The sequence below is a fragment of the Syngnathus scovelli genome, chromosome 9, assembly GCF_024217435.2.
Source record: "Syngnathus scovelli strain Florida chromosome 9, RoL_Ssco_1.2, whole genome shotgun sequence".
In the NCBI taxonomy this organism is placed as follows: Eukaryota; Metazoa; Chordata; class Actinopteri; order Syngnathiformes; family Syngnathidae; genus Syngnathus; species Syngnathus scovelli.
In genome coordinates, this window is record NC_090855.1 from 1121230 (window position 1) to 1144996 (window position 23767).

A 23767-nucleotide genomic window follows, 5' to 3' on the forward strand; every position below is an offset into this window, starting at 1 on the left:
ACCTCCCTCATCTCCCCCATCCCAACGACAGGATCAGCACAGCATCCCTCCACACGGACCGACATGTCCGCCAGCGAGCCTCCTGATCTTTTGTGTCCTCTCCTGCCTCGGCTCTCCTGGATTCTATTTCATGTACTTCTATCCGATGGTGAAACCGAGTGGGAACATCTGGCATGATGGATGGGATTCGACCACCTGGGGACCATCATGTGAGAATTTTGCTTCCCAATAGAGGACATTTTGACAGCAAGGTGCATTTTCAATCCCATTTGAGCCGTTTGGAGATCTTTGGCTGACTTGCAGAACACTTTAAGGCTGGTTTCATGTTTAGAAACTTGCTGAAACTAAAACGTGAACCCGCAGCTTTTTCATCTTTGCAGGCGAGATCCTCCATCATTCAGTGGAAAAAGTCACCTGTTTGCAATTTTTGTGCGCGGAATTATTTGTTGAACAACCCAGGCTAATTTTTGGGGGGATAACCTATCCTCTCGTATTCATTGATTTTGCACTCAGGCAAAAGTATTTGTTTGCAATAAAACTAGTGCTTTGGCGCAAAGTTGAGGCGCTTCAGATGGACAAAGGTAGGGCTTCACTGCAATCTTCTAGGATCCAAGGAACTACGCTAAAGTGAGTTGAGCACTTTCATTTTGACTTCTTCCATTTAATGTAATCTACAGACAACTTTTTGCACATTGCTTTTTACAATGCAAATTAAAAAAGCCAAAGAACGAGTTAATACTCTGGGCCATTTTCTGTGAACGACAAGAAAATAGAAGAAAAAGAAGAGTGTGAAGATCCATTTTAAATAATTGAGTGGTTGAAAGGCGACACCCGGAGTGATTCTTCTTCTGTAAATGGACACTGCTGCTGAGAAACATTTGGGAGGTGATCGCTGAAATCCTGCTTTTGTTTGTCCCACTTTTTTTTTTTTTTTTTGGTGGGGGCATAACACACACTTTTTGGAGGCTTTGAACATCAGTAACATGTCTGCCTTGGTGATGTTTATACCGTTGGTCCTCCTCATGGTGCTTCAAGGTGAGTAGCTCCTGTATTTGCATTACCATGGTAACACCACAAGTGTATATTAACTATATTTGATCATTTTCATTTCCAGCCGTTAAAACTCACCTTTTCTGTGTTTTGTTAGCTTAGGCCAAAACCATGTCTAGTATAAAAGTATTGCTCTGGCGCCATCTGGTGGTATCTTCTGGCTCTTGAGACTTTTTCCACTGAGGTTTGTACTGCCTGGCAAATGTGGAGGGTTTCATTTTTTCTTTTTTTTTTTTTCTTTCAAACTGATAAAATCCCTGTAATGACGAAAGCACATCTGGACACGTAAGCGAGGATCAGGCAGGAAATTGGATGAGAGCTCATAAGACGGAGGCTTGATTAAAAATAGCAGCCTTTTAAATCTTGACGGGTGTGCGTGATGTGAAAAAAGTCAATAGCAGCAATTAACATGCATAAAATATTAACAAGGACAACGCAAGGATGGTCATATGAAGTGTTATATGACGTGCACAAGCAATCAGATGTTAAAAAAACATTACATTAAATGGATGAATATTAAATCAAAAATATTTTTTAAAAAGTCTAAACAAAAATGAGGAATAAACAACTTAAAAACAAAATTAATTCACAGTTAGGCTATCTTAATGAATTAACTATATGAAGTTTAAATCAATATATATATATATATATATATAACGTACTTTTTAATTCATAAGAAATGCCCACCAATCCAGTCTCTATTCATTTCTGAACTCATCTTAAAAAATAACAAATAACAGAGTCAGCCCACGTTAGCTCTCATTGGCTCAAGTGTAATCGTCAATAGATGTGAAGAGCTTAAAAAAAAAAGTACAGTGAAAAGAAAGTACAGTCATCCTTTATGTTCCATCAGCACGGATGACGCACAACTTCTTGTGTAAGTGCGTGTGTGTGTGTGTGTGTCTGTTCAAGGCCGAATGGACATTATGAATGCAGCTCACACAGAAACCATCTTGGCCAGACGGATGCATCTATCAAATTGATGCTAGGCCACCTTGTGACCTCACTAATGAATCCATTGGTAGTTCCAGACCATGAATCAACGCTTCACCCTCCCCAACGATGGCAATGCCGTCCCACAGTCTCATTCATTGTCCCAAACCAAAGTTGTAGAAGGAAAGGCGACGCAAACATTCGCTCAAGTGGTTCGTTGTCCTTGTGGAAAGTTTCAAGCTAGCTCGGAATTTGGCGAAATGTCACAGAGGTTTGGTATTTCCCATTTGTGTATATGGGAGGTCCAACATGATTTATTAACTCTATTTTTTTTTTATTTCTTAACAAAAATGTCATTACACCACCAGGGGATGGCCACAGAACAAATCAAACTCATAAGTCAAGGTGCTATTTTTTGAAAAATAATGATATGATATTAATAAGCCAGTTGGAGCCAATTTTTCCCACTGTCACGTTTCATTGGCCACTTGTCGCTAGGCAGATTTCATAAGGCTCAAACACGTTGCCTGACAATTTAGTAGGAAATGAAATGACAGTCACAAAATGATTGCAAACAAACAACACTATCGTATATTTATGAGACACATTGCATCACAACTAGTCATCAAAAAACACTTGTGCGTTTGTGTGCATTTAAGGTCACACATAATTCCGTCGAAAGGATTAGTGAGCTGGCGCATGGCAAATTCTAGAATATCTGTTGCGTAACCCTGACTCGTCAGGTCAGCGATTATGTAACGCTGACTCTTTGGATGCGGCGTTCACATATGTGTTGGTCAATGTCTGGTTACATCATTTTTACTGTGTCAGCAGAAAAAGGCTTTTGACATTGAGCTGCTGTTGACCTCCATGCGTTATGAAATTATTGATGTATTTTGAATATAAAAATGACTTTCATCGCCAGATGCATGCACAGTGGATGACTGTGGCTTTGTCATAATTAACGCAATATTTGATGAGCTTGTTTTACGTTTCTCTTTGCAGCGGGCGTGTGCGCGGGCGCATGCGTAGAGGTGGACTCAGACACGGAGGCGGTGGCCAACCAAGGTTTTAAGCTGGGCTGTATCTCGTGTAAGAGGAGGGGCGAGGTCATGGCCACGGCCAGCGTCACCTGGCTCTTCAAGGCCGCCGGCGACGCCGACTTCTCACATGTCAGTCACGCACGCAAATACAGCAGGGGATGAATCAAATATGAAATGTTATCATTTCATTCATACAATATGCAAAACTAAAATTTGAATTTTATATTAAATTCAGTTTGGACATGAGCTGTTTTTCAAATGTTAAATGCATTTTAAGAATATTTGTTTTTCAATGACTAACTTTAATGTTATTTTTTCAAATGGCTAAAACATTTGAATACATTTGGAATTTTTAATGAATATTATATTTTACACATGATACATTTTGGACTTTTAGCTGTACAGCTACGGGAATGAGCAGGGCTGGATTTTGGACGAGCGCTTTATGTCGCGAGTGCAGTGGCGCGGCAGCAGACGGACGCTGGACCTCCAGGACGGCTCCATCTACATCACCAACATCACCTTCAACGACACGGGCAGCTACAAGTGCGTTTTCAGCCGCGTGCTCGTCTACAACGACTACACCTTCCGCTCCAACACCAGCAAGATCATCAACGTCCGCGTGGTGCCCAAAAGTATGCGCCCTTGACCTCTTTATGTATTTTTTTTTCGGGGGTGATGATAACCATAGAAAGAGGAACTCACCTATGCTGTTCCTTCATGTGTCAGTGACGAGGGGCATAGCGTCCATCTTGTCTGAGGTGATGATGTACGTGGCCATCATCGGCTTGCAGCTGTGGCTTCTGGTGGAGATGATCTACTGCTACAGGAAGATCTCGGCGGCCGGCGAAGAGGCCTTGAGGGAGAGCGCGTGAGTCAACACAAACTTTCATGCAAATAGATGGATAATTGGAGTGGATTGATTTTGCAAAGGAAGATTTTTCGTGACGTCATGCTTCAGTCACTCAATGTTCTCCTCCTGAATGAAAACAATGTCCGTTCTGATCTTGGATTCTTTCAACCTGTTTGACTCTTTCTCTCCTTCCTGCTGCTGATCCTCCTTCCTCTTCCTCGCCTCAGGGCCGAGTATTTAGCCGTAGCGTCTGAAAACAAAGACAATTGTGCAGATGCGCAGGAGGATAATTAACACATGGTAGGCTGAAATCCACAATACCGCCTATAATACCTGTTTCTATTTTCCCTTTAACTCCTGTGAAATTTACACGTAAAAACAGAGTTTAATCGGAAACGTGTTTCATGTTGTTGTGTTTGACCTCAGAGTGGGAAAGTGCTGGCGCAGAGATGGATTTTCACATCCACCTTCAGCATCACCGTCTCCTCCGCGACAACACGCCAAGACAGGAGTGTGACGCTCCATTCCAGGCACTTTATACAACTGTACAACAGTGTGCGTGTTTTACGTATTTTAATAGTAGCCGCTAGAGGGCAGCAAAGCACCGCCTCGCACTGCCAAACAGGAAAAGGGGCAAAAATAAAACAAGACTACCGTATGAAATATCGGATTTATTTTTACAACAATGTTGGAAAATAGAGCATTAACCCATTTTGCTGACTTCTAAGGAAAAGGGGGTTTGGGATCAATATTGAAAGAAAAAATGTTCACTAACAACGTGTTTGTGTACTTTCAATCCAGTGCAAATATTTGAAGTACAATAGCATTCATCACTTTTTCTTACCTGCTTTTTTTCCTAACAGAAATAACACTTCACTGAATGGAAAACATAATAAAATGTAAAGTTATCCACTGGTTTTATGCGTATTTTAAGGGCTGCGGCCTACACAATTATTGGCTTATAAAAACCATCACATTTTTATTTTTACATTAAAAAATCTGAAATTTAAACAGGAAGAAAATACTTAAATCATTTCAAATATCAGCATTTAAATATAACTTGTAATTTACAACAATACAATTTGGAATATACATTTTCAGATTTTATTTTATATTATTTGTATTTAGTTATTATCAACATTGAATGGTATCAAAGATTTTCCCATGAAGTTTTTGGTTTCGATTTTTTCAGAAGTGTAGTAAAGACGCACACATACACACAAAGAAGAGCCAGGACTTGTTGCATTTTTTTTTCTTTTCCATTTCTCTCCGTGTGCACAATCACAACTTCACAGTACATTCTCGTCTCCGCACCCGTCCCAAAATAAATAATACACCCTTTTTGTTGTCGTGTGCGGTCGGCCATGCACAGCAGGGCCGTAACAAACTGGAGGGAACGAGGGAGGGCAGGAAAGATAGAGTGATAGAGGTGAGTGGGGAAATAAAAGGAGTTGGAGACATGACAATTAAAAAAAAAAAGAGAGGTGGGAGAGATGTATTACATACGAGAAATTCCCTTTTGTTCCGTCGCGGAATTCCGGTTGGTCCTTTATGATTGGCAAGCGAATGAGGTTTCGGAAAAATATCAGAAAGAAAAAAGAAGCTAATACAAAAATGAAATGTAACGTGGACTCCTCGTGGATGCACACACACATCATAATAATTATTATTATTATTATTGTTGACATTATATCCTACTATGAAACATTCAAGAACAATCTGTACTACAGCCCTTACCGGCGGCCCCCTCTTGACACCCAATCAGAGCACGAGGAGGGCGGGGCTTGGGCATTAAATACTGTAACGGTCTTGACTAACAAGCTTGTCTTCATGTCCCATTTCTTTTGAAAACATCAAATCCCCAAGATTTACGCCAACTTGGAAGTACAAAAAATGGCGTGGGAAGATGTTGCAAAAAATTCAGTGTGATTCCGTGATGTGGCGGCGTTTTGGAGGGCCCACCTGTGGGCCTCCATCCGAGTTTTATTGCTGAGTCACCACAGGGCCGTGTGGTTTTCAAGTCAAACAGGTGAAAAGTGGTTCATATAGTTCCCTGGTGGGTTTTTTTCTTTCTGTAAAGGTGGACCAGCCGTGTAGGTGGGTCGGTATTGGATGTGGGGTGTTGACGGTACCGTACAGGATGGGCTCACGAGTCCGTCTCAGCCGGCTGGTCCTGGTGGACCCCGGGGACGGCGATGCCTTGGTGGAGTTTTTCAAGTGACTGCTTCATCTAGTGAAACAGCAGAGAACGCAAGTTTTATGGAAGTTACCTTTGAGGATGGCCACACTCACACACACACACACCTGGTCAAGAAGAGCCACGGATGACTGTAGAATCTGCTGCCACTTGCTGAGCTGCGCCTGGTGGAACTGTCTCTGGAGCTGCAACACCTGAGCCCACTCTCCTGCCGTCTGAGGTAGAGGACTGACGGTGGGGAAGGAAAAACCATTTGAGAGCAAGTCCATTTATTCCATGACTCGAGTTTTATGTAACAAGAGTCCTCTGAGAAACTCAAAGTAAAAAGAAGTTTCCAGAGAAGCTCACCTGTCCGCCAGTGAGTACGAGTGCCACGTCTCCAGCGTGTGTGCCGCCCTCTCCAGAGCGTAGAGCTTGTAGAAGAGCAGCATGTTGAGCGCCACCAGCACCACCAGGCTGATCAGAAAAAAAAACAACCATGCACGCACATGGTGGATCAAGAACGATAGTCAACACTGAAGAACTTGTTTGCACCAAGCACTTAACACTGACAGCGAGATGACATCTATGGGAAATTGGCACTCGCAAAAAAAAGGGTTTGCAATTCCCTATAGATGCCACAAGGCGGTGCCAAAGCAAAACTTTTATATTATACATGGCATTGCCTGAGCACACATATAGGGGAATTTTCAGCCAAAAAAATATTACAAATCTTATACAATGTAAATGATTGCCATCGGCCACGATTGAGCGAACTATGGTTAAAAAAAAACTGTGTGTGCATGGTGGAAACTGAGTGTGTTAAATGATAATGAGAAGCACATGAAAGTGGCTCACAAGCACTTTTGTGTGCACTCACGTCACAGTGGGACTTCATTACAGGAACTATCAATACGTTTGCGCTCGATTAATCGCACAACGAATCCAATTTGTTCAATTCGGACATTTCCTGTAATCAAGTGCGGCTTTGCAATGGCAGAGTGAGCGAGTACATAAAAGCCTTTGATACTGCACCTGATACAGATCCTACAAAGCCGCGCACAAGGAGAGACAAAAAAAGAGAAGATGCCGAGGAAAGGCACCGTCAAACTTTTTTTTTTTTAATCAAATAAGTCGAGTTAGTCAATGAATCAATCACCTATGTTGTTACTTACATGAAGCTGACGATGAGGAGGATGGTGGAGACGCTATTCTGCGCTCCGCCACGGGCGCGCTCTCCCAACTTCTTATACTGAGCACCTACAAAAACAAATAAAAAAATGCTGATACTCAAATCAAGACAGTATGGTAGAGATCGTCAACGGCAGCAGACTAACCAGCGTCCCTGCGCTCTCGCTCCTCCCCGACGGCCCTGTCTCCGCGCTCGGCGCCGCCCCCTCCATCCCGGTCTCCTTGGCGGCGCGAGCAGGTGCGCTTGCGCCGTCGCAGGGCCGGCGGCGTCTTGGCGGTCTCGCCGGCGCTGGTGACGTCCCCGGTGGTCACCACGCTCACTTCGGACTGAAGCAGCGTCTCCAGCTTGCACACTTCGCTCTCTGGCGAGGAGGAGGAACAAAAAGATTTGTTCGCATGGAAGTCGGTGGTGGTGGTGCTGCTTGGCAGGCCATTTGGGGCCCGAGGAGCGAGATTGACTGACTGACTGACCCATGTGGCGGTAGTACTCCTCAATCCCGCTCCACGTGTTCTTTTCAATGAGAGCTTTGACCAGACTCCACGGCTGCTTCCGGTAGCAGATGTCGGATGAAACTCTAGAGCAAGGGCAATTGTTGAGAGAACTTTCACGAGGGTGGGGTGGGGGGTTCTATAAAGTCACCTGAGGCGGCTCTTGTTCTTGCTGATGGAGGTGAGGCAGTATCTGTGGACAGTGTAGAAGTAGTCCTGGTACGGGATGCCCGACGTGATCACCTCGGAGTCCACCACGTAGCACTCGCCCTGAGCGCTGCTCTTGTGCAGCGTCTAGACACGGGAGGACGTTGGGCCGGTGCAATCAAACTCTGACGACTGAGGGTCTTACCTGCGTCTCCACCACAGGGGCGGTCTTGGGCCCCAGGGGGTTGTTGAGGGCGATGGTGTAGCTGAGCACGCGGCTGGTGGTCCCGCTGCTGCCGTCCCGCTGCCACTCGCCCACCGTCAGGTCTGCCAAAGCAAAAGAATGACGAAAAGATCATCGTAAAAGCTTGGAAAACAGGAGGGCCTGCAGATGAAGATGGAATGCCGGGTGAAAAGAAGAGCCAGGTCACATGCCCCAATTAGTGTGACACAATGTTCCTCGGCAGGCCATTGGCCGAATCCACTCACGCTGTCCTCATTTCAAAGGACTGAAAGAACTCTCAACAAGTGACAATGGAGGGAGGCTATAATAGCATGACCAAAAAAAAGTGCTTTCCTTGAACAGGGGAACAAGAATGGGGTGTACATGTGCCTTCTGTACCGACCGGTAAAATGTCGCTGCGAGAAAAGGTGGCGGATGAAGTGCGTGTCGGCGGAGAAGAGCAGGTCGTGTAGCTTGTCCACGCTCATTCGCACGGCCGTATTGACGTGCAGCCGCCCGTTCAGATCCACGCAGAACGACTCCACCTCACCTGAAGGTTGGACGGACGGATGGACGTTTACAATTGTTGTCTTGTGATGGGGTGAAAAAAACGTGTCACTCACTCTCCTCCTGCGTGTCGGACGAGTTGCTGGGGTCGGTGGGCAGGTCCTCGTCGTTGGTGGCGTCCAATGAGGAGAGGTTTCCCAGGCTGGTGTTGGGCAGGGGCAGCATGTGAGCGGCTGCCTCGGACAGGCTGTCCCCGCCTTCCTCCGGGTTCTGAGGGGGAAAGCAAACAGGCCGTCGTCATATGACTCTTAAGCCCGCTCGCAGTTGCCACTGCGCTGCTTTTAAAAGCACAGCGGACGCTCACAGGCAAATTCCAGGACACACTGTACATTTCAAATGAATCATTCTTCAGCCGTTGTGAAAACGTCCTGCATCACGTATACACAAATGAGCACTCACATTGGTGAGCGCGGCGGACGCCACCGAGCCGTGGGAGCTGGGCGGGCTCGGCTCCGGGGGATCCGAGCTGAGCCGGCGACCCGCCGGCGCCGGCACCTCGATGGGCAGGCAGCAGGCAGAGGAGGGCGGGGACGAGCCCGCCGCGCCGTAGCTCGCCGAGGGGGGGCTGGCCTGAGCGCACGGTACCAGCGGAGGAGGGGAGCTGCCCGAGGAGGGAAGCGACACCGAGCTCAGGTCCAGAAGATCGGTGACGGACACGGACTCTTCTCCGGGCCTGGTACGACGATGGGAACGGGTGACTTTATTGACTGACTGGGATGTTGCGAACGGTTTGCTTTTAGGGTCGGTCACTCACAACAGGCCGTTCATGTGCTCGGCGGTCGGGGAGACGTAGTCGTCGTCCTCACTGGTGAGGCCCAGCTCGGTGCCGTAACACTGGTGCACAATATGCCACAATTCTTTCGGGGACAACGACTGCAACCATGTAGAAAATATTACTCTCACATGACCGGCCCGTTTGTACTAAGCGAGTGAAAGCAGTGAGCTGCTGATCGCTCGTACCTTGTCCATCAGCGCGTTCTGCCACAGGCGGAAAATCATCATAAAGCTGCGATCCCGCGCGCCAAAAGAGGTGAAGAAGTGCTGAGCGTTTCAACAGGAGGGAAGGAAGGAAGGAAGGGAAAGATCAGTTCGCTGTCCTATGGCGCCGACTCAGCTTGTTTTTTTTATACGGACTCTGATCAAATAAGCGCGTGGGAGTTAAAGCTGACCTTCTCATTGTCCGTGCTGATCTGGATGGCGTTGGGAATGAGCTTGGCCGTCTTCTCCTTGGTCATGGAGGTCACGTCTTTCAGCAGGATAGTGATCTGCAAAGCCAGAAACGTAGCCTATGGTTTTGCTGGATGGAAAAATGTCAGCGGAAGAAAATCCATTACCCTGACCTAGAAATGAATGCTACATTTTTCTATGCTATTAAATAATCCTGCCTGTAGTAGGAAGTAGATGATTGACATTGTTTAACCCTGGCCGGCTGTTGTGTCTTGAAGTATGTGCGTGTGACTTTTATCAGCAAGGAGCGATCCGCAAATAACGAAGCGAGCGCTCACAGTGGTTTCCCAGCGGAATATGTTGCTGTAGAAACACAGCCAGTTCTCAGACAGATACAGGCGACCCTGAAGCAGGATATCTTTCTGGAGAGCACACGAGTAGTCTGCGGGGGGGAGGGAGAGAAGAGAAAAAAAAAAGATGAGCGTTCAGTGGACCCAAATCTCTCAAGTCAAGGACGTTCGTTGATTCTTCGGTACTCACCCACTATGAGTCGTTCCGTGTCCGGGAGCTTCTTGAAGATTTTACGGAAGTCCTCGTTCCGTTGCTTGTACGTGGGGCTGAGGACCTGACGGAGAGGAACAAAGGAGCTTTGGCTGGTATCGATGAAGACACCCCTCCAAAAAAAAAAAAAAAGGGATGGAGAGGGATACTCACATTGTACCAGCTTTGCATTTTCTGCAAAGACAACAAAGACAATCATTAGAACGATAAATATGTGGGTGATGTATCCATCCCACAGAAAAAGCATAGCGTTTGTTGATGCTCATTAAATGAAGTTCTCGCGTGGTGCCGAATCACACTGGGATGTTTTTGGAGCCGTACTCCTCAAAATCTCACCTTGGCATTGCTCTTGAAATGTCGAGAGGCAATCGGGTAGGCCGAGGTAAGCGACGACGCCGACGGTATGGACGGCAGGGGGCTGTCTGAGCCCCCGCCGCCGCCTCCTCCTCCCCCTCCTCCACTGCTCTTCTCCCCCCCTCCCTCGCTCTCGCTGGCCCGGCCGCCCCCAAGCACCCGCCGACGCAAGGAGGGTGAGCTACCTGGAGTGCTGCGTGGAGAGTTACTGGCGGTGCTGCAAAAAAGAACAGAACAAAAAAAAATGTGTGAATTTTTCATTAGATGGCAAAGAGCACGCGACAAGAAGGCATAGAGCGGGCTTCCTGTTTGACAATAGCTACTAAATACAAAGGGAAGGCCACGCAGGGGGCACTTTTATCAGCCTGAACCAATTCTGACTGATAAGGAGGCCGATCCCACTTTCAAGCGAGACGGCCCCAAAAAATTCCTAACATTTGAGGTCTATACAAAACACTAAGCAAAAATCAGCTTAAACATTAACTCTCGTGCCTTATTTGGATTTTTTTGGTACATTTTTCTCATTTGTGAAAAGTTTGACTTTTGTAGCAAAACATTGCCTATTTGTGGTTCAAAAACATTTATTTTGAACCTCAATGGAAAAACTCATCTTTTGTGCACTTTTTGTAATGACGATAAAAAGACGACTTGCTATTGATTTTTACTTAACCCCTCAATAAGGATTTAAAAAAAAATTGGCTATACAACTTATGGGGCATTGCAATAGAGTAAAATTATTTCCCCCCCCCCCCCCCCCCCCCCAGTGTTTATCTGATCATTTCATCAGGTGACATTCGATTTCTTTGTACAATTCGACTGCCAAATACAATTTGGCTGCGTTTGCATTGGCAGAGTACATAAAACGACCTGCATGCAAATTGCACAAGAGATTTGCATCGAAAGCCTCAGAACTGAGGCTGGGGGCGTAGTGCCCACTTATTCGCCACATTCAGAGCAACAACCAAAACAAAAAACATATTTGGGCAAACACTCCATCAACACTCAGCTTGCAGTGCACATGCAATATTTTACCATGTCAACGATGACCATTCATCAGGCATAAAATTAGGCAAAATTTAGTCGTCTAATGAGATCCAACACAAATATTCTGCCTTTGCAATGTCAATTTGAATAGGACAATGGTTATTACTGTGTATTGCTGCTTCATTTGTGACCTTATTGAGTAAAGTACCACAAATAAACTTTACATTCAATGGCTGAAGCCTACCTACCATGTTGACAAGCCTATTATAGGGACTTAGTGATGAGAATCGGTGTCAGCGTTAGTTTACAACGTGCTCCCGCTTCTGATGACACTCAACAAATACAACGACCACACAATGCATTCGTAACGTCTGATAATAAGACTAATATTCATAATTTGTCACCTCCGATGTAAATCCATTCATTCGGACAGCGACGGCTAGCGAATAAGCAACATGGAGAAATTAGCATCAATCGTGTCAAGCGATGTGGATCGAAGAAGCCAACAAAAACACACGGGATGGAGGCACCGTGACATGGGGGCTCATTTCACGGTCAAAAAAATAAAATAAAAAAGACCGTTTTGGGGGGGATGGAGGCTCCTGTACTCGGCGACGAGAGGAGGGTGGGGGAGTCTGTGACCGGATGACCGCTGAGCGACCAAGATTCACGTGAACGCACCACTTGCGTTTTGTGCAAATAACGCGCAAGAATGGCTAGCTATTGAGTCAAAATGTTCGTTTTGGTTGTAATTCCATGCGAATCGTAACAAAAAGGGGGACAATGTGAAACGCCCCTCATCCCAGCCGCCGTCGAATGACTTACTCGAACATGTCATGAGGTGTTCACGGTCCCAAGAGGGGATCCGAAAAACAAACAAACGAGCGGCGGGCGCGCTTCTCCTCGTCGTTGAAGCCGGGTTGGAGCGAACATCCGGCGGGGACGCGAGGGATGCTAGTATCCCACCATCGCCGTCGTCGACGCCCTTCGCGGACAGACGACGGCTGCCTTTGCAGGATGAGCCGCCGACGGGCTGCCGTCCATCCGTAATCCCCACAGCGCACAGATGGGGGAGGAGGTGCGGCTTCATGCCCAGGAGGGAGGGAGGGAGGGAGGGAGGATGGGTGGGTGGGCTATGATAAACATTTTGGTGACTGGGGGCCACAGATAAGAGCCCGCTACACGCAGCTCCGAAAAGATATGTCTAAATTTCACACTAAAAATACAATTAATCAATGCTGATGGAGTTGGTGTCACCATCAAGTGACAAGAGTTTGGGAAACATCTCAGATGTCATCAGAAGGTGCAAGTGTTAGGATGTGTCCCAATACATTTTGCCCAGAGCGGACATGCTAGCGACACACATCAAGTTGTTACAAAGCAGATATGAAAAGAAAAAAAACTAAGCAATGCTGGAAACACGAACATTTTTGGGACTCATAGTCCCCCACTAGTCTAAACAAGACATCTTCATTTATACTGCGTTTGTGGATCATAAGTTTTCCAACTGTTTCTAAGCGGCTCACGGGGCGGCCATTTTGCCACTTGCTGTCGACTGAAATGAATTTATTTCCATAAGATTTGCATTTTTGTGTGCGGTCTAAGATTTTTCACAATTCATTGCTGTTGGATTTAAATCACCCTCAATCTATGTACATCGCTGTGGATTAGAGTACACAACATAATCCAGCAGTCTCAGTCTCTCTGCCTGTAATCTGCTTTCCTGTTGAGCACCGTGAGAGTTCTGTCAAAATGACAGGAAATGAGCACCTCTTCCTTCCTGACAAGAACGTAGTTTTCAGATTGCCGCAAAGAAAGCAATGACCACATGGTTCTGAGACTAACCAGGGGTCGGGTCCCTTTTCGTTTTATTCCCACCATTTTGTTCTTGTACAGAAAGCGAAACAGGAGGTAGCTTCAACTTCCTGTGGATTTGAGCAAGAAAAATCTAAATCGACTGTATTTGAACCCATTTACGCTGCACCTATTTGTGTTGCCCTATCGCATATTCCACTAATAGCTTTCGTAAAACATCATTATTTATCCTGACATCCCCAACATATCTTAACCATCCAGTATATAGGATTTCTTTTTGCATATTTCACAAACTGACGATGATCTTCTACGTCTATGCGCCGCAGTGGACAAAGTGTGGACATTATACATGAGCTGAGAGAATGTACTGTATGGAGTCAATAAAGCTGATGCAGAAAGACGTGAAGAGGGGAGGGGGGGGGGGGGGGGGGGGCGGGTGATCACCCACACCATTCAGAACCCCCTTCCATTGGGCCAGCGTGACATCACCGGATGAGAGGCAAGCTCCAATTGGCCGAGGGTGATGTCATGATTCTGGCGAAGGGTGCTTGTAGCCCCGCCTCCTGGTTTGTTGTGACCCTCACTGAGTTGACTAAGTGACTCGTAAATAACGATCCGCATTTAAACGATGGACGAAAGCAATGTCTGCTCCGTTTCACTTTAGCTGTTAGTAACTCCCTTATGTTTGGTTTACAGTCCTCCATACAGGAACCCACAGAATTCCCACAGAGCATGTTGCGCAGACCTTCTGTTCCCGGTGAGCGGACCTTATGTACTGTACAACAAGAGCAGACTTTCATTTCTATCATTACGTTCCCTTCACTGCCACGCTTCATTTGCATAAAATTACAGCATGCAATGGTGGCTTTAAAAAAAAATAAAGAAAGGTCAAAAGTGACGTCACAAGGGTTGCTCTGTCTAGCACACTAACCTGCAGCTGTCCCAGTCAGAGTCCCTGCCCAGCAGGCTCCTGAGGGACCACCGAGAGCGCCGGCTGGGAGAGGGGCTACGCGACCAAGTTTGGCACGGCGGCAACAGGAGGTCCTGGTCCCGGCCCTGCTCCTCACATCTTATCTGAGGGCCCTCAGAGGGTGCAGGGGAAATTTCCTCCTCAATTACAATCTGCGGGGTTCCCGAGCGCTTGTCCGCACTCCGCTTCCTAGTCCGGCTGCGGCCGGTGCGGTAGGAGCGCAGGTGGCGGCCAGTGCGGTTGGGCCGGGGGCTGGGCGATCGGGACCAGGATTCTGTGTCGGAGGAAGGGGGTAGGATGCTCAGTGTCGGGACGGGCCGAGCGGAGGACATGATCGTTTTCGGGAGCGCTCGTTAAAAGTCCAGACCCGTCGAGTACGCCGCCATGGGAAATGCCATCCCAAAGAATTCAGTCATTCTTCACAATAAGCGTGTCGTGTTCGGGACGTCCACCATCTTTCCATGCATGGTTTCCTCAAAGCTCTCCGCCATCACGGTTGCTTCACGAGTGTCATCTTTGTGAACTCAGAGGTAAAACACCTGAGGGGTGAAAAGACTTTGCAGCACTCACAATGCAAGCTGTGTTCAGACTCGCTATAAATGAGGAGCTTCAGATAAAGAACATGTCAATAAAGTCCTCCACTGAGCTAATGACTATCTTATTGGATTAACTGGAACAATTTGATGACAAACAAAAGTCCTAGCAAATATTGTGTTCGCAAGCTAACCTCACACTGTTGACGCCCACATCCGGCCTTTTAAATCCATACACACTCAAAGTCACAGACTCCAAGACACTGTTCTGCACCGACATAGCAAGAATGAGTTGTAGCAATATCCCGCCTTTACTGAGCTTTGTGTGAAGGCTAATCATGGATCAAATATACAGTTTCTCTGGGGTATCTTTAAAGCTCCATGACTGACCCACAGGCTGTAGTTTGCCAACCCCGGACGACATGACATGGATTTTTCCGTAATGAAGTCAAGGACCTTATTGCAGGGAAGCGGGGGAATTTGAGAGCACCCACTTCCTGTTGTGAGTATTACATGACATTTGAGGACACTCAAAACAAGTCCAAGAAAGCTCCAAAGTGCATGCGGGAGAACACTCAACAAGGTCATAGGAAACATTCCACCAAAAAGAAGCAAACACACACATCAACACGGTGTGTTTGAAACAAATACACACACCATGCATACATTTCATTGGGGAAGATGATTTGCGATACGAGCGTTTTGGGTAGTGATCGTTATCATAGATTCTATGAATACATTCGTAAGTCAAGGCAACGCCACTTATGATAAAATTGAATTAAAAAAAAGAAAAAATCCTTAAAAATATATAGACAACACCCAATGAAGGCCACCAGTATGTGTGACAATGGGACACAGTGGAGCAAGCACTGTTTGCTCTCGTGTTTGAACAAGAACAATCTTAGCACGGACATGTTTGACCAACCTAATCTTGCAAATAGACTTTCCAATCAATGCATATATAAGATAGCCCGTACTATTATGCACCACGTGAATAGTTTACCCCAAGCACCCAGTAAAAACTCAGCGTCTTGTTTCTCTTTCGCCGTACCTGCCGTTCGACGAATTTCCCCCATTCCGGTGGTCGTGTTCGGCCTCGAAGACGAGCCGAGCGACGGCCCGTGACGTGATGTTAAAATCCACTTTTTCAACGGAGCACATCAGCATGATGGTGTGGAAGCTCGCCCAGCCGACGAGGAGGAGCGCATCCGCCGGGGCTAACCGTTCAACTCCACCAGCCAAGCTAGCAGCACCAAGCGAAAGTTTGGGCCAACTTTTTCTTCTCCTAAGCCCCTGCGTCGACTTCTTTGTTTGGGGGGGCAGCCGCCGCCGTTAACCACCCTCCCCCCACAAGTCGGAAGACGAACTAAAGGGAGTCAACTTCCACCATTTTTACATTTAAAACATCTAAATAAAAGGAACTATCGCAGAAGAAAAGCTGAGAACAGTTAAATGGATGAGCTTACTGACTGTTGTCGGCTGGGGGGGCGCGAACGCAATGATTTTGCGTTTGCGTAGGGGTTATTAGCACGATGAATAATTGACTTACTTCTTGTTCTTAACTTTAATCACCAAATATAAAGTTTGAGGAATATTAAAGTCTACTATATGACCTATTGATTCGTGTGTAATCCAACAACGAGTAATTAGATAAGATAAAAAGTAACACGGAAAAATGGGCACCCCTCTTGTAAACTTGTTGGTTCAGTCCGGGAAATAACTGTCGCCTCAGAGACGGGCGAACGAACGCAAACATTAGTATTTGTGGGTGGGTGGGGAATGCGACTATAAAATATCGACTTATTTGGCGACAAGTTTCGTCCCTACTTGCTTTTCTTTGAATAGTAAATTGAACTATATGGCAAATTAAATAATGTAGAGTACAGCATTGTAGCATTAGATGAAGCAAAAAATCGAATAACAAGACGAGCCTCCCCCTAGTAAACTTTTTGGTTCGGTCCTAGAAATAACAGTCTGCTGCAACTCGAGCCACTTTCCGAAAACATTCAATTTGCTTGCGTGTAAATGCGAATATATATATACATATATGCATATGTGTGTAGGATCAGACATAATGATCTACTCAGCTTCCTTTTTGACTCTATTCATCAATACTAAAACTAGTTATGTGTTAGATAAATCCACATGGAGTGCCATACTATGCAAATAAACAAGACAAAAGGCAAAACAAGCGGTTGGAAGGACGCAGCACTTGACCTAACTTTCCAAAAGGACTTGCTCTAGTCAACATACGAAAACCATTGGCATTATTTAAGTTCAGGTTATTCCGACTAGAAGTACTACTTCTCAACAATAAATATTGTCGTAACTATCGCGGTAGTGAGTCTAATGAACATAACATGTTATTGACCTAAGCAAAACAGCGACCCCTAAAGCTCAACCTGCAGTCGTGCAGTCGCTATAATTGCTACCCTTGTCAAGTGACTCAAATGCGTGGCAGTGGGCCTTTGCCAGCCTTCGTGGAAGAGATCTTAATAAATAGTCTATTTGTGACACACGTAGAGCCTCCTAAATGTCAACACAGTGGCAATAACATAAAGCGTTTAAGCCCAAGGGTGGGCAGCCTAAGGTGCATGGAAAGAATGTGGTCCTCGCAAGAACGTTTGATGGAAATCATAAATCTACAAACCTCTGACGAAGAGTGTACTTTAGCTAACGAAGCCAGCAGAACCAACGGAGGACTTACTAAGTGAAATGTTGCTCCTTAACATCATCACACTGCATCACTTCACCTCACCGTTTCAGAATTTCTGTCTACAAAATGTCTTTTTTTTTGTCTGTAAAATATAATATATATGTTTTCTTGAACAATATCACCCCAAAAAATTGAGTTACATGTCTTTTTATTCAAAAATATTTTTCCCTTCCAAAATATAGCTCACAATATACGACTTCCTCTATACACAAGGAAAAAAACTTGGAGGACTAACTTTTTAAATCATTAAATTGTCATCAGTGACCAGTGGAGGACTTTATGAGGGGTAATTACTGCTCCTCACCTTCATCCCGCTGCAGCATCTTTTCACATTCATGTCACCTTATCTAAAGGGGGAAAAGAAAGAAAATAAAACAAAAGAAAAGCAGCACGATGGTGTTGAGCCAAAGAAATTGCATCCAAACTTGTAAACAGAGAGTAATGAAGACGAATGGTTAAAAAAATAAAAAGGATCAATTTAACATCTAGATTACAAATACAAGCATGCCCGATGTGATTGCATTTACCTGCTATGGTGTAGAATTTTGTATTCATTCCTCAGCAGAGCATCACAGTGACTTGGCACTAAAGTCGATGCGCCATCCTTCCCGACCTGCGATCCACTCGGGCTGCCAAACGCTCGGGAGCTGCTCCAGGCTGCCGGGAGGGCTGTGGAAACTCGATCTGTGCTAAAAATAAGAAAGGATATGTGTGTGTGTGTAAGGCGGGAAGGGGGGGGGGGGGGGGGGGGGGGTTGTCGCCCCCCCCACAGACACACACATGCTGTATGTCGAATTACCTTGAAGTTGTGTGTGTGTCCAAGGTTTCGATGACACCCTCACACTGGTTTGCTCATAACTGCTCGCAGCAGATGAGAAGGTTAAAAGTGGCAAGGACCCAACACACACACACTCTGTCATCATCTGGTTACATCACATGACAACAACCCTGACCCCCGAGTGGAGCGACCGTACACATACACATGACTCAAGCTTAGAAGGCCTTGAAAGATTGAGATTTGGTTGTATTTGTTGAGCGATTCCAGGTAATCACCCCACCGCACGCCTCCTATCTCCCACGTGAATCTGTCGTATACCCAAATGAGGCGGCCTTCACTTCATCGCTACGATAGCAGCCTTGACGATGGAAAAAAATATATTCGTAGAAAATGTATATTTTCTATTTGAAGTGTCATACATGATTTTGCGATGGGTCTCATTAGACGTGTGTGTGTGTGTGTGTGTGCTCTAAAATGTGGGCCACATAGTGACATTGTGCAAGCGTATGTTATCAAGGGAAACGTCAAAAATATCCAAGTAAGTAGGTGCACACTGACACACTTGAAGAAATCTCATCCATCCGTCCATCCATTCATTCGTCCATCCGTTCATCCATCCCGCCTGCAAGAAAAGCGTTAGCTCTCTGGTCATCCATCTCAAGTTCCCAGCTGGCTTTGGGTAATATTGCCAGCAGCGCCTAAATATAACCTCCTCAAAGCCTCCTCGGAGCAGCGAGTACCCCGGGACGACTCGCTAAACAACTTTTTGTCTCGTCTGTCATTTCTTGGACTCATTTTCGACGTAAACGGAAGACTTTATGGAGCTTGGATGAGGTGCCCCAGTAGATTTTGTTCAATGGCTCTCGCGCAAATCCAGCGGCCTTTTCTCATAGTCATCAGTCTGCTTGGTGAGTCGAGAAATCACTCGTGAATATTTGGAGGCCTTTTTGTGGAAAGGAATCGAGGAAATAATGACTATATGACTTGATAAATACTAATACATTCAAACCATTTTTCTGTTGAAGTGATGACATTTTCAGTACGGCAATACCTTTTTGTAGCGTGCGAGTGTCTGGGCGGCTGCGCCGAGGTGGACTCGTTGACGGAGGCCGTACGGGGCCAGGCCTTCGTGCTGGGTTGCATTTCCTGCAAGAAACGAGCAGAAGTGGGCGCCGTCGCCACCGTGGACTGGCACTTCAGACCTCAAGGACAGGAAAATTTCACACATGTGAGATCACATGTGAGCTAAATGAATTTTCTGTCAAAGCAAACATTCGTCAAAAACCCGCGCCGGCTTTCCTTCCAGATCTTCCACTACGAGCACCCGAGTGCCGACGTTGTGGACGAAGCTTTCAGGGGACGTCTGGACTGGCTGGGCACGAGAGGCGAGGACATCCAGGCGGCCACCGTCGCCGTGCGCAACGTCAGCTACGGGGACGCCGGAACGTATCGCTGCACTTTCAGCCGAACGCTTCTGCTGGCGGGCTTTCGGCACCACGTCAGCGTGGAGAAGGAGGTGGAGCTCAGCGTGGTGGACGCCGGTGAGGATCCGCCCCCGTAACCACGCTTCGGTTGATATGAATTACGATAAGTCATTTGAGTTTGCCATCTACGTTGAAGCCAACCGGGAGCTGGCGGCGGTGGTGTCGGAGATGGTCATGTATGTGCTGATCGTGCTCCTGCAGTTGTGGCTCATCGTGGTGGTGGTCTACTGCTACAAGAAGGTGTCGGACGACATGGACGCCCGCGAGGCACGCAGAGCTCTCAAGGCTCACAAGGAGTATGTCGAATGATCCTTCATAATTCACTAAATGCACCAAGAATGCATCATTTCAGCAGAATTAGTGAATTGTAATTTTACAAAAACTGGAAGTCATTTTCTCTGATTAAATTGACAAATTTCAAGTACGCATATTTGCTCAGTCATTTAACAAGAATAATTTGTCAGTTGAAATATAAATAAATATTTTAAAATATATTTAAGATAAAATATGCAAAAAAATGAATAAATAAAAATAATTTTGACTGTTTTTTTTAGAAATTTTATCAAATTCTTCAACACCACTTTATCATCTGAACTTTTTTCTAGAATTGTCGTTAATCTTTCCCCCCCCCCCCCTCATTTTTATGTGTTGCAGATTGCTGGACTGTGATGGCGTTAAGTTAGATGAACCTAAATAAGTTTTTTATTGGATCAAAAAAGCACTGTGTGAAATATAACAAATGATTTTTATTGTATGCATCTCATTCCTCATACAAGTACATGCATAGTGTAGATGTGGAGTGCAAATGGTGCGTTCAAGGACACGTGGAGGTCACAGTGGCACAGCGAAAGCATTGTTCTGCCACTGAGCTGTCATTTCACACAGGTCTGGCGGTGTCCTCACATATTCTTTTCTAGAGTTGAATTCTAACAAATGTTTTCATTAAACGTGTTGACAGCCAGGCATTGGAGGAGCTTTAGGTAGGACCCGGCGAGGGGGTTTGCTTTTTAGGCGGCTGGAACGTTGCGTCTGGGCCATAGTAGGAGGGCAAGCAAAGTCATCACACAGGTAAGCTTTTCTTCCTGATGAGTGCTTTATTACAACTTTGCTATCTCATTGACTTTGGTTTACATTACAAGGATGTTAGTTTAGGAGATCAACATTTCAAATAAAAATCTTCTTACCAAAATGGAATTGCTTAAATTTGTGGAAATTCTATCTCTATAAATTCATGAATCTATTTTCTTATCATATATAAGGATTCAGGGACCTTTGGGAAAAATCATTTCAATTGAAAGGATATATATATTTTTTTGTAATGAACCGATTTGATTTGTTGTGGTATATTGTTGAATGGGCCGTGTGGCTATTAAAAATGTCTCTCATTTGAAAAAAGTACGTGTTTTATTTAACGTTTTTTTAAATCTAGCCATTGTAATATTGTTGTGATGTTCGTTATGACGATCCGTATATATTAGGGCTGCTGCCATCTCCTTTTAGAATCGATTCGTTGGATTAGGAAAGACTCTCATAACATTTTCTGCCCCAGCCACAATACATACAAACATTTTCCCCAGGATACAAAAACTTGTACTCACTGCTCACCTTGCAGCAGGAGGCGACCATGTCTGACATCAACGGCACTGATTTGAGTTCCCTGCTGCTGTCCTGGTTGCATCAATGCCTCAACAGAACCACTGCGCAATCTCCGCAGAGCCACGCCAGCACGTCCGCCACATTCCAAGGAGTCTTCTACATCCTGCTGGTGTTTGGCATGTTCAGCTTCTTCTCCTTCGCCGTCATGTTTAGTTTCATCCGCTCCAGGAAACTGGAGGGCTCCCAGGACCCGTACCAGCAGTACATAGCCCAAGACTGGAGCCGGAAGCGAACGCCGTCTACGGCCGCCGCGGCTCGGGTCGCGGCGGTGTCATCGTCGGTGGTCATCTGTAACCCGGCGACAGAGGTGGAAAATCAGCAGTGAACCGCGCGCACAATAAAAAAAAAATAAGAATGATGCAACAACAACAGTCAAGCATTGTTGCTCAATAAACTCAAGGCTTAAAAACACAAAAAGAAGATGAAGTCGAGTTTCGTGCAGTTCATTTGAGCCAACTGTGCATCCACGACAGCAGTCCTCGCTTGACGCCTGCGGACTTGGCAGCGATATAGGCGGCATTGAGCCGCTTCCTCTCCTCCTTCCTCCTCTGTCGTTGTTCAACTCGGCGCCGTCCGGCCGCCTCCTCTGCGCGCCGCACCTCGCGCGCCAGGCTGAAATGTACCATTTGCATGTGGAGCATGGGAACAATCAGGTTGTAGCCGTCCACCTTCTTGTTGAGTTTGGCCAGCTCTTCCTCGGCGTGAGCGCACAGCTCCTCCCAGCGGAGGCGCTCTGTCGGGCCGAGGGCTTGGCCCAGCCCGACCCGTCCGTCCAGCAACTGACCACGGATGCGAGCGGCGGCCTCGCGGATGTCCCGCTGCGTGAGCACCCAAGGTGGCTGGTAGCCGTTGTCCAAGAGGATGCGATTGAGGTTGTGCGTCATGGGGTCGGCGTAGGGGTTGTGTTGGAACTTGTTGAGCGGCTTTCCGGCGCCACTTAAATTGCGGAAGTCCCCCCGGGCCATGGACTCCTGGATTAGATCCTCCACCAGCCGCTCCACCGCTTGAGTGATTTTGATAGTCCTACTGCGCTTCCGCACGTCCCGCTCCACCAGCGCCCCTTCGGCCGCCGCCGCTCTCTCGTGCTCCCTCTGCCGGTAATCGGTAACTTGCTCCACGGCCCTGTCGGCACGGAAATGGCGGTACTGGCGCTCGCGTTGGCTGGGGGTGCCTGAGCCCACACCCTCGTACTCTTTTAGGCTATCATATATGTTTTACAAGGTAACAATGTTAATTCTTTGCTAATTTAGCAATTTAAATCGGCAACGTCATAAAAAATACCCGGATATTCCACTTCTCCTAGCTACAAACTAACGAAGCTAAATAAGCAAGCCAAACCGTCAAACTTCTTCCACTAGATACCACGCAAACGTGCCAATTTACTCGTTCCAAACTATAAAAATGGAATTTAACGACAAATACAAGGTGGAAATCGACTCACCCACTGCCAGTTACGTTTGTTGTTGTTTCTTTCTTCGTTTGCTTGGGTTTTCACTGGCGCTTGTTGAGAAAAGTACATGGGCGACACCTGCTGGGCTGGAGGTCACACAGCAGCCCAGTCGTCTTCACACAAAATACAAAACGACGCGTATGATGACAATTCAAATGTAAGTTGCGTTAAAAATGTTGTATATCTTAAATAAGTTATAAATTAGATGCAATAAACAACAATGTTATTAGATGCGTGATTAGGTGGTCTATGGTTAGGCTAATGTTAGACATTTGGATCAAAAACACTTTTATGTCATAAATTTATAACACGTATGAAAAAGGGAAAAAAAAGAATACAGGCAACACCAAGTGGAGCGGGGAGAACGATGCTTTCCACCCTCATGCTCAATTCACTTCACTGGTTCTTTTATATCAAACAAATTATTTTAGGTGCATTACCTGACATGTTTCGGCAGATTCTTCCAGTGATTAAAAACTTGTTGAACTTGTACAACTCATGTTCCATTGATCGAGACAACAGCCAGAAGACACAAGACTAAAAGTTTAATCAAATCTTTCTCAAAAATCCATCCATCCATCCATCCATCCATCATCCATCCATCCATCCATCCATCCATCCATCCAT

General features: G+C 46.0%; 4 protein-coding genes across 12 annotated transcripts; 2 read left to right on the forward strand and 2 right to left on the reverse strand.

Moving 5' to 3' along the window:
- scn1ba (sodium channel, voltage-gated, type I, beta a) lies at nt 1–5299 on the forward strand. The gene is made up of 6 exons (XM_049729463.2): nt 1–1035; nt 2989–3155; nt 3424–3661; nt 3756–3897; nt 4107–4179; nt 4306–5299. Exons 1-5 carry the CDS (start codon nt 984–986, stop codon nt 4171–4173), a joined length of 666 nt encoding a protein of 221 aa, XP_049585420.1. The 5' UTR covers nt 1–983; the 3' UTR covers nt 4174–4179; nt 4306–5299.
- Nucleotides 4536–21687, reverse strand: gramd1a (GRAM domain containing 1A). Of its 9 annotated transcripts, XM_049729322.1 has the most exons (25): nt 21640–21687; nt 19602–19696; nt 18572–18630; nt 18300–18461; nt 18077–18119; nt 14891–15062; nt 14485–14797; nt 10737–10971; nt 10554–10574; nt 10380–10464; nt 10178–10281; nt 9842–9937; nt 9633–9713; nt 9427–9545; nt 9072–9345; nt 8729–8882; nt 8509–8655; nt 8088–8209; nt 7887–8029; nt 7718–7821; nt 7393–7608; nt 7231–7315; nt 6425–6532; nt 6184–6304; nt 4536–6109 (listed from the first exon to the last, which is right to left on the reverse strand). In XM_049729322.1, exons 6-25 carry the CDS (start codon nt 14937–14939, stop codon nt 6026–6028), a joined length of 2661 nt encoding a protein of 886 aa, XP_049585279.1. In that variant the 5' UTR covers nt 14940–15062; nt 18077–18119; nt 18300–18461; nt 18572–18630; nt 19602–19696; nt 21640–21687; the 3' UTR covers nt 4536–6025. The 9 variants fall into 9 exon arrangements, with proteins under 9 accessions (XP_049585279.1, XP_049585275.1, XP_049585286.1 ...); XM_049729318.1 differs by having other exon boundaries at nt 14485–15062; XM_049729329.1 differs by lacking the exons at nt 14485–14797; nt 14891–15062.
- Nucleotides 19241–20783, forward strand: si:ch211-225p5.8 (uncharacterized protein LOC555567 homolog). The gene is made up of 5 exons (XM_049729460.2): nt 19241–19458; nt 19612–19778; nt 19857–20091; nt 20171–20330; nt 20689–20783. The coding sequence occupies exons 1-5, from the start codon at nt 19380–19382 to the stop codon at nt 20729–20731; spliced, it is 684 nt and encodes a 227-aa protein (XP_049585417.1). The 5' UTR covers nt 19241–19379; the 3' UTR covers nt 20732–20783.
- On the reverse strand, nt 20761–23587 carry dnajc28 (DnaJ (Hsp40) homolog, subfamily C, member 28). Its single transcript, XM_049730488.1, has 2 exons — nt 23581–23587; nt 20761–22882 (listed from the first exon to the last, which is right to left on the reverse strand). Exons 1-2 carry the CDS (start codon nt 23585–23587, stop codon nt 22134–22136), a joined length of 756 nt encoding a protein of 251 aa, XP_049586445.1. The 3' UTR covers nt 20761–22133.
- Between the last annotated feature and the right edge of the window lie 180 nt (nt 23588–23767).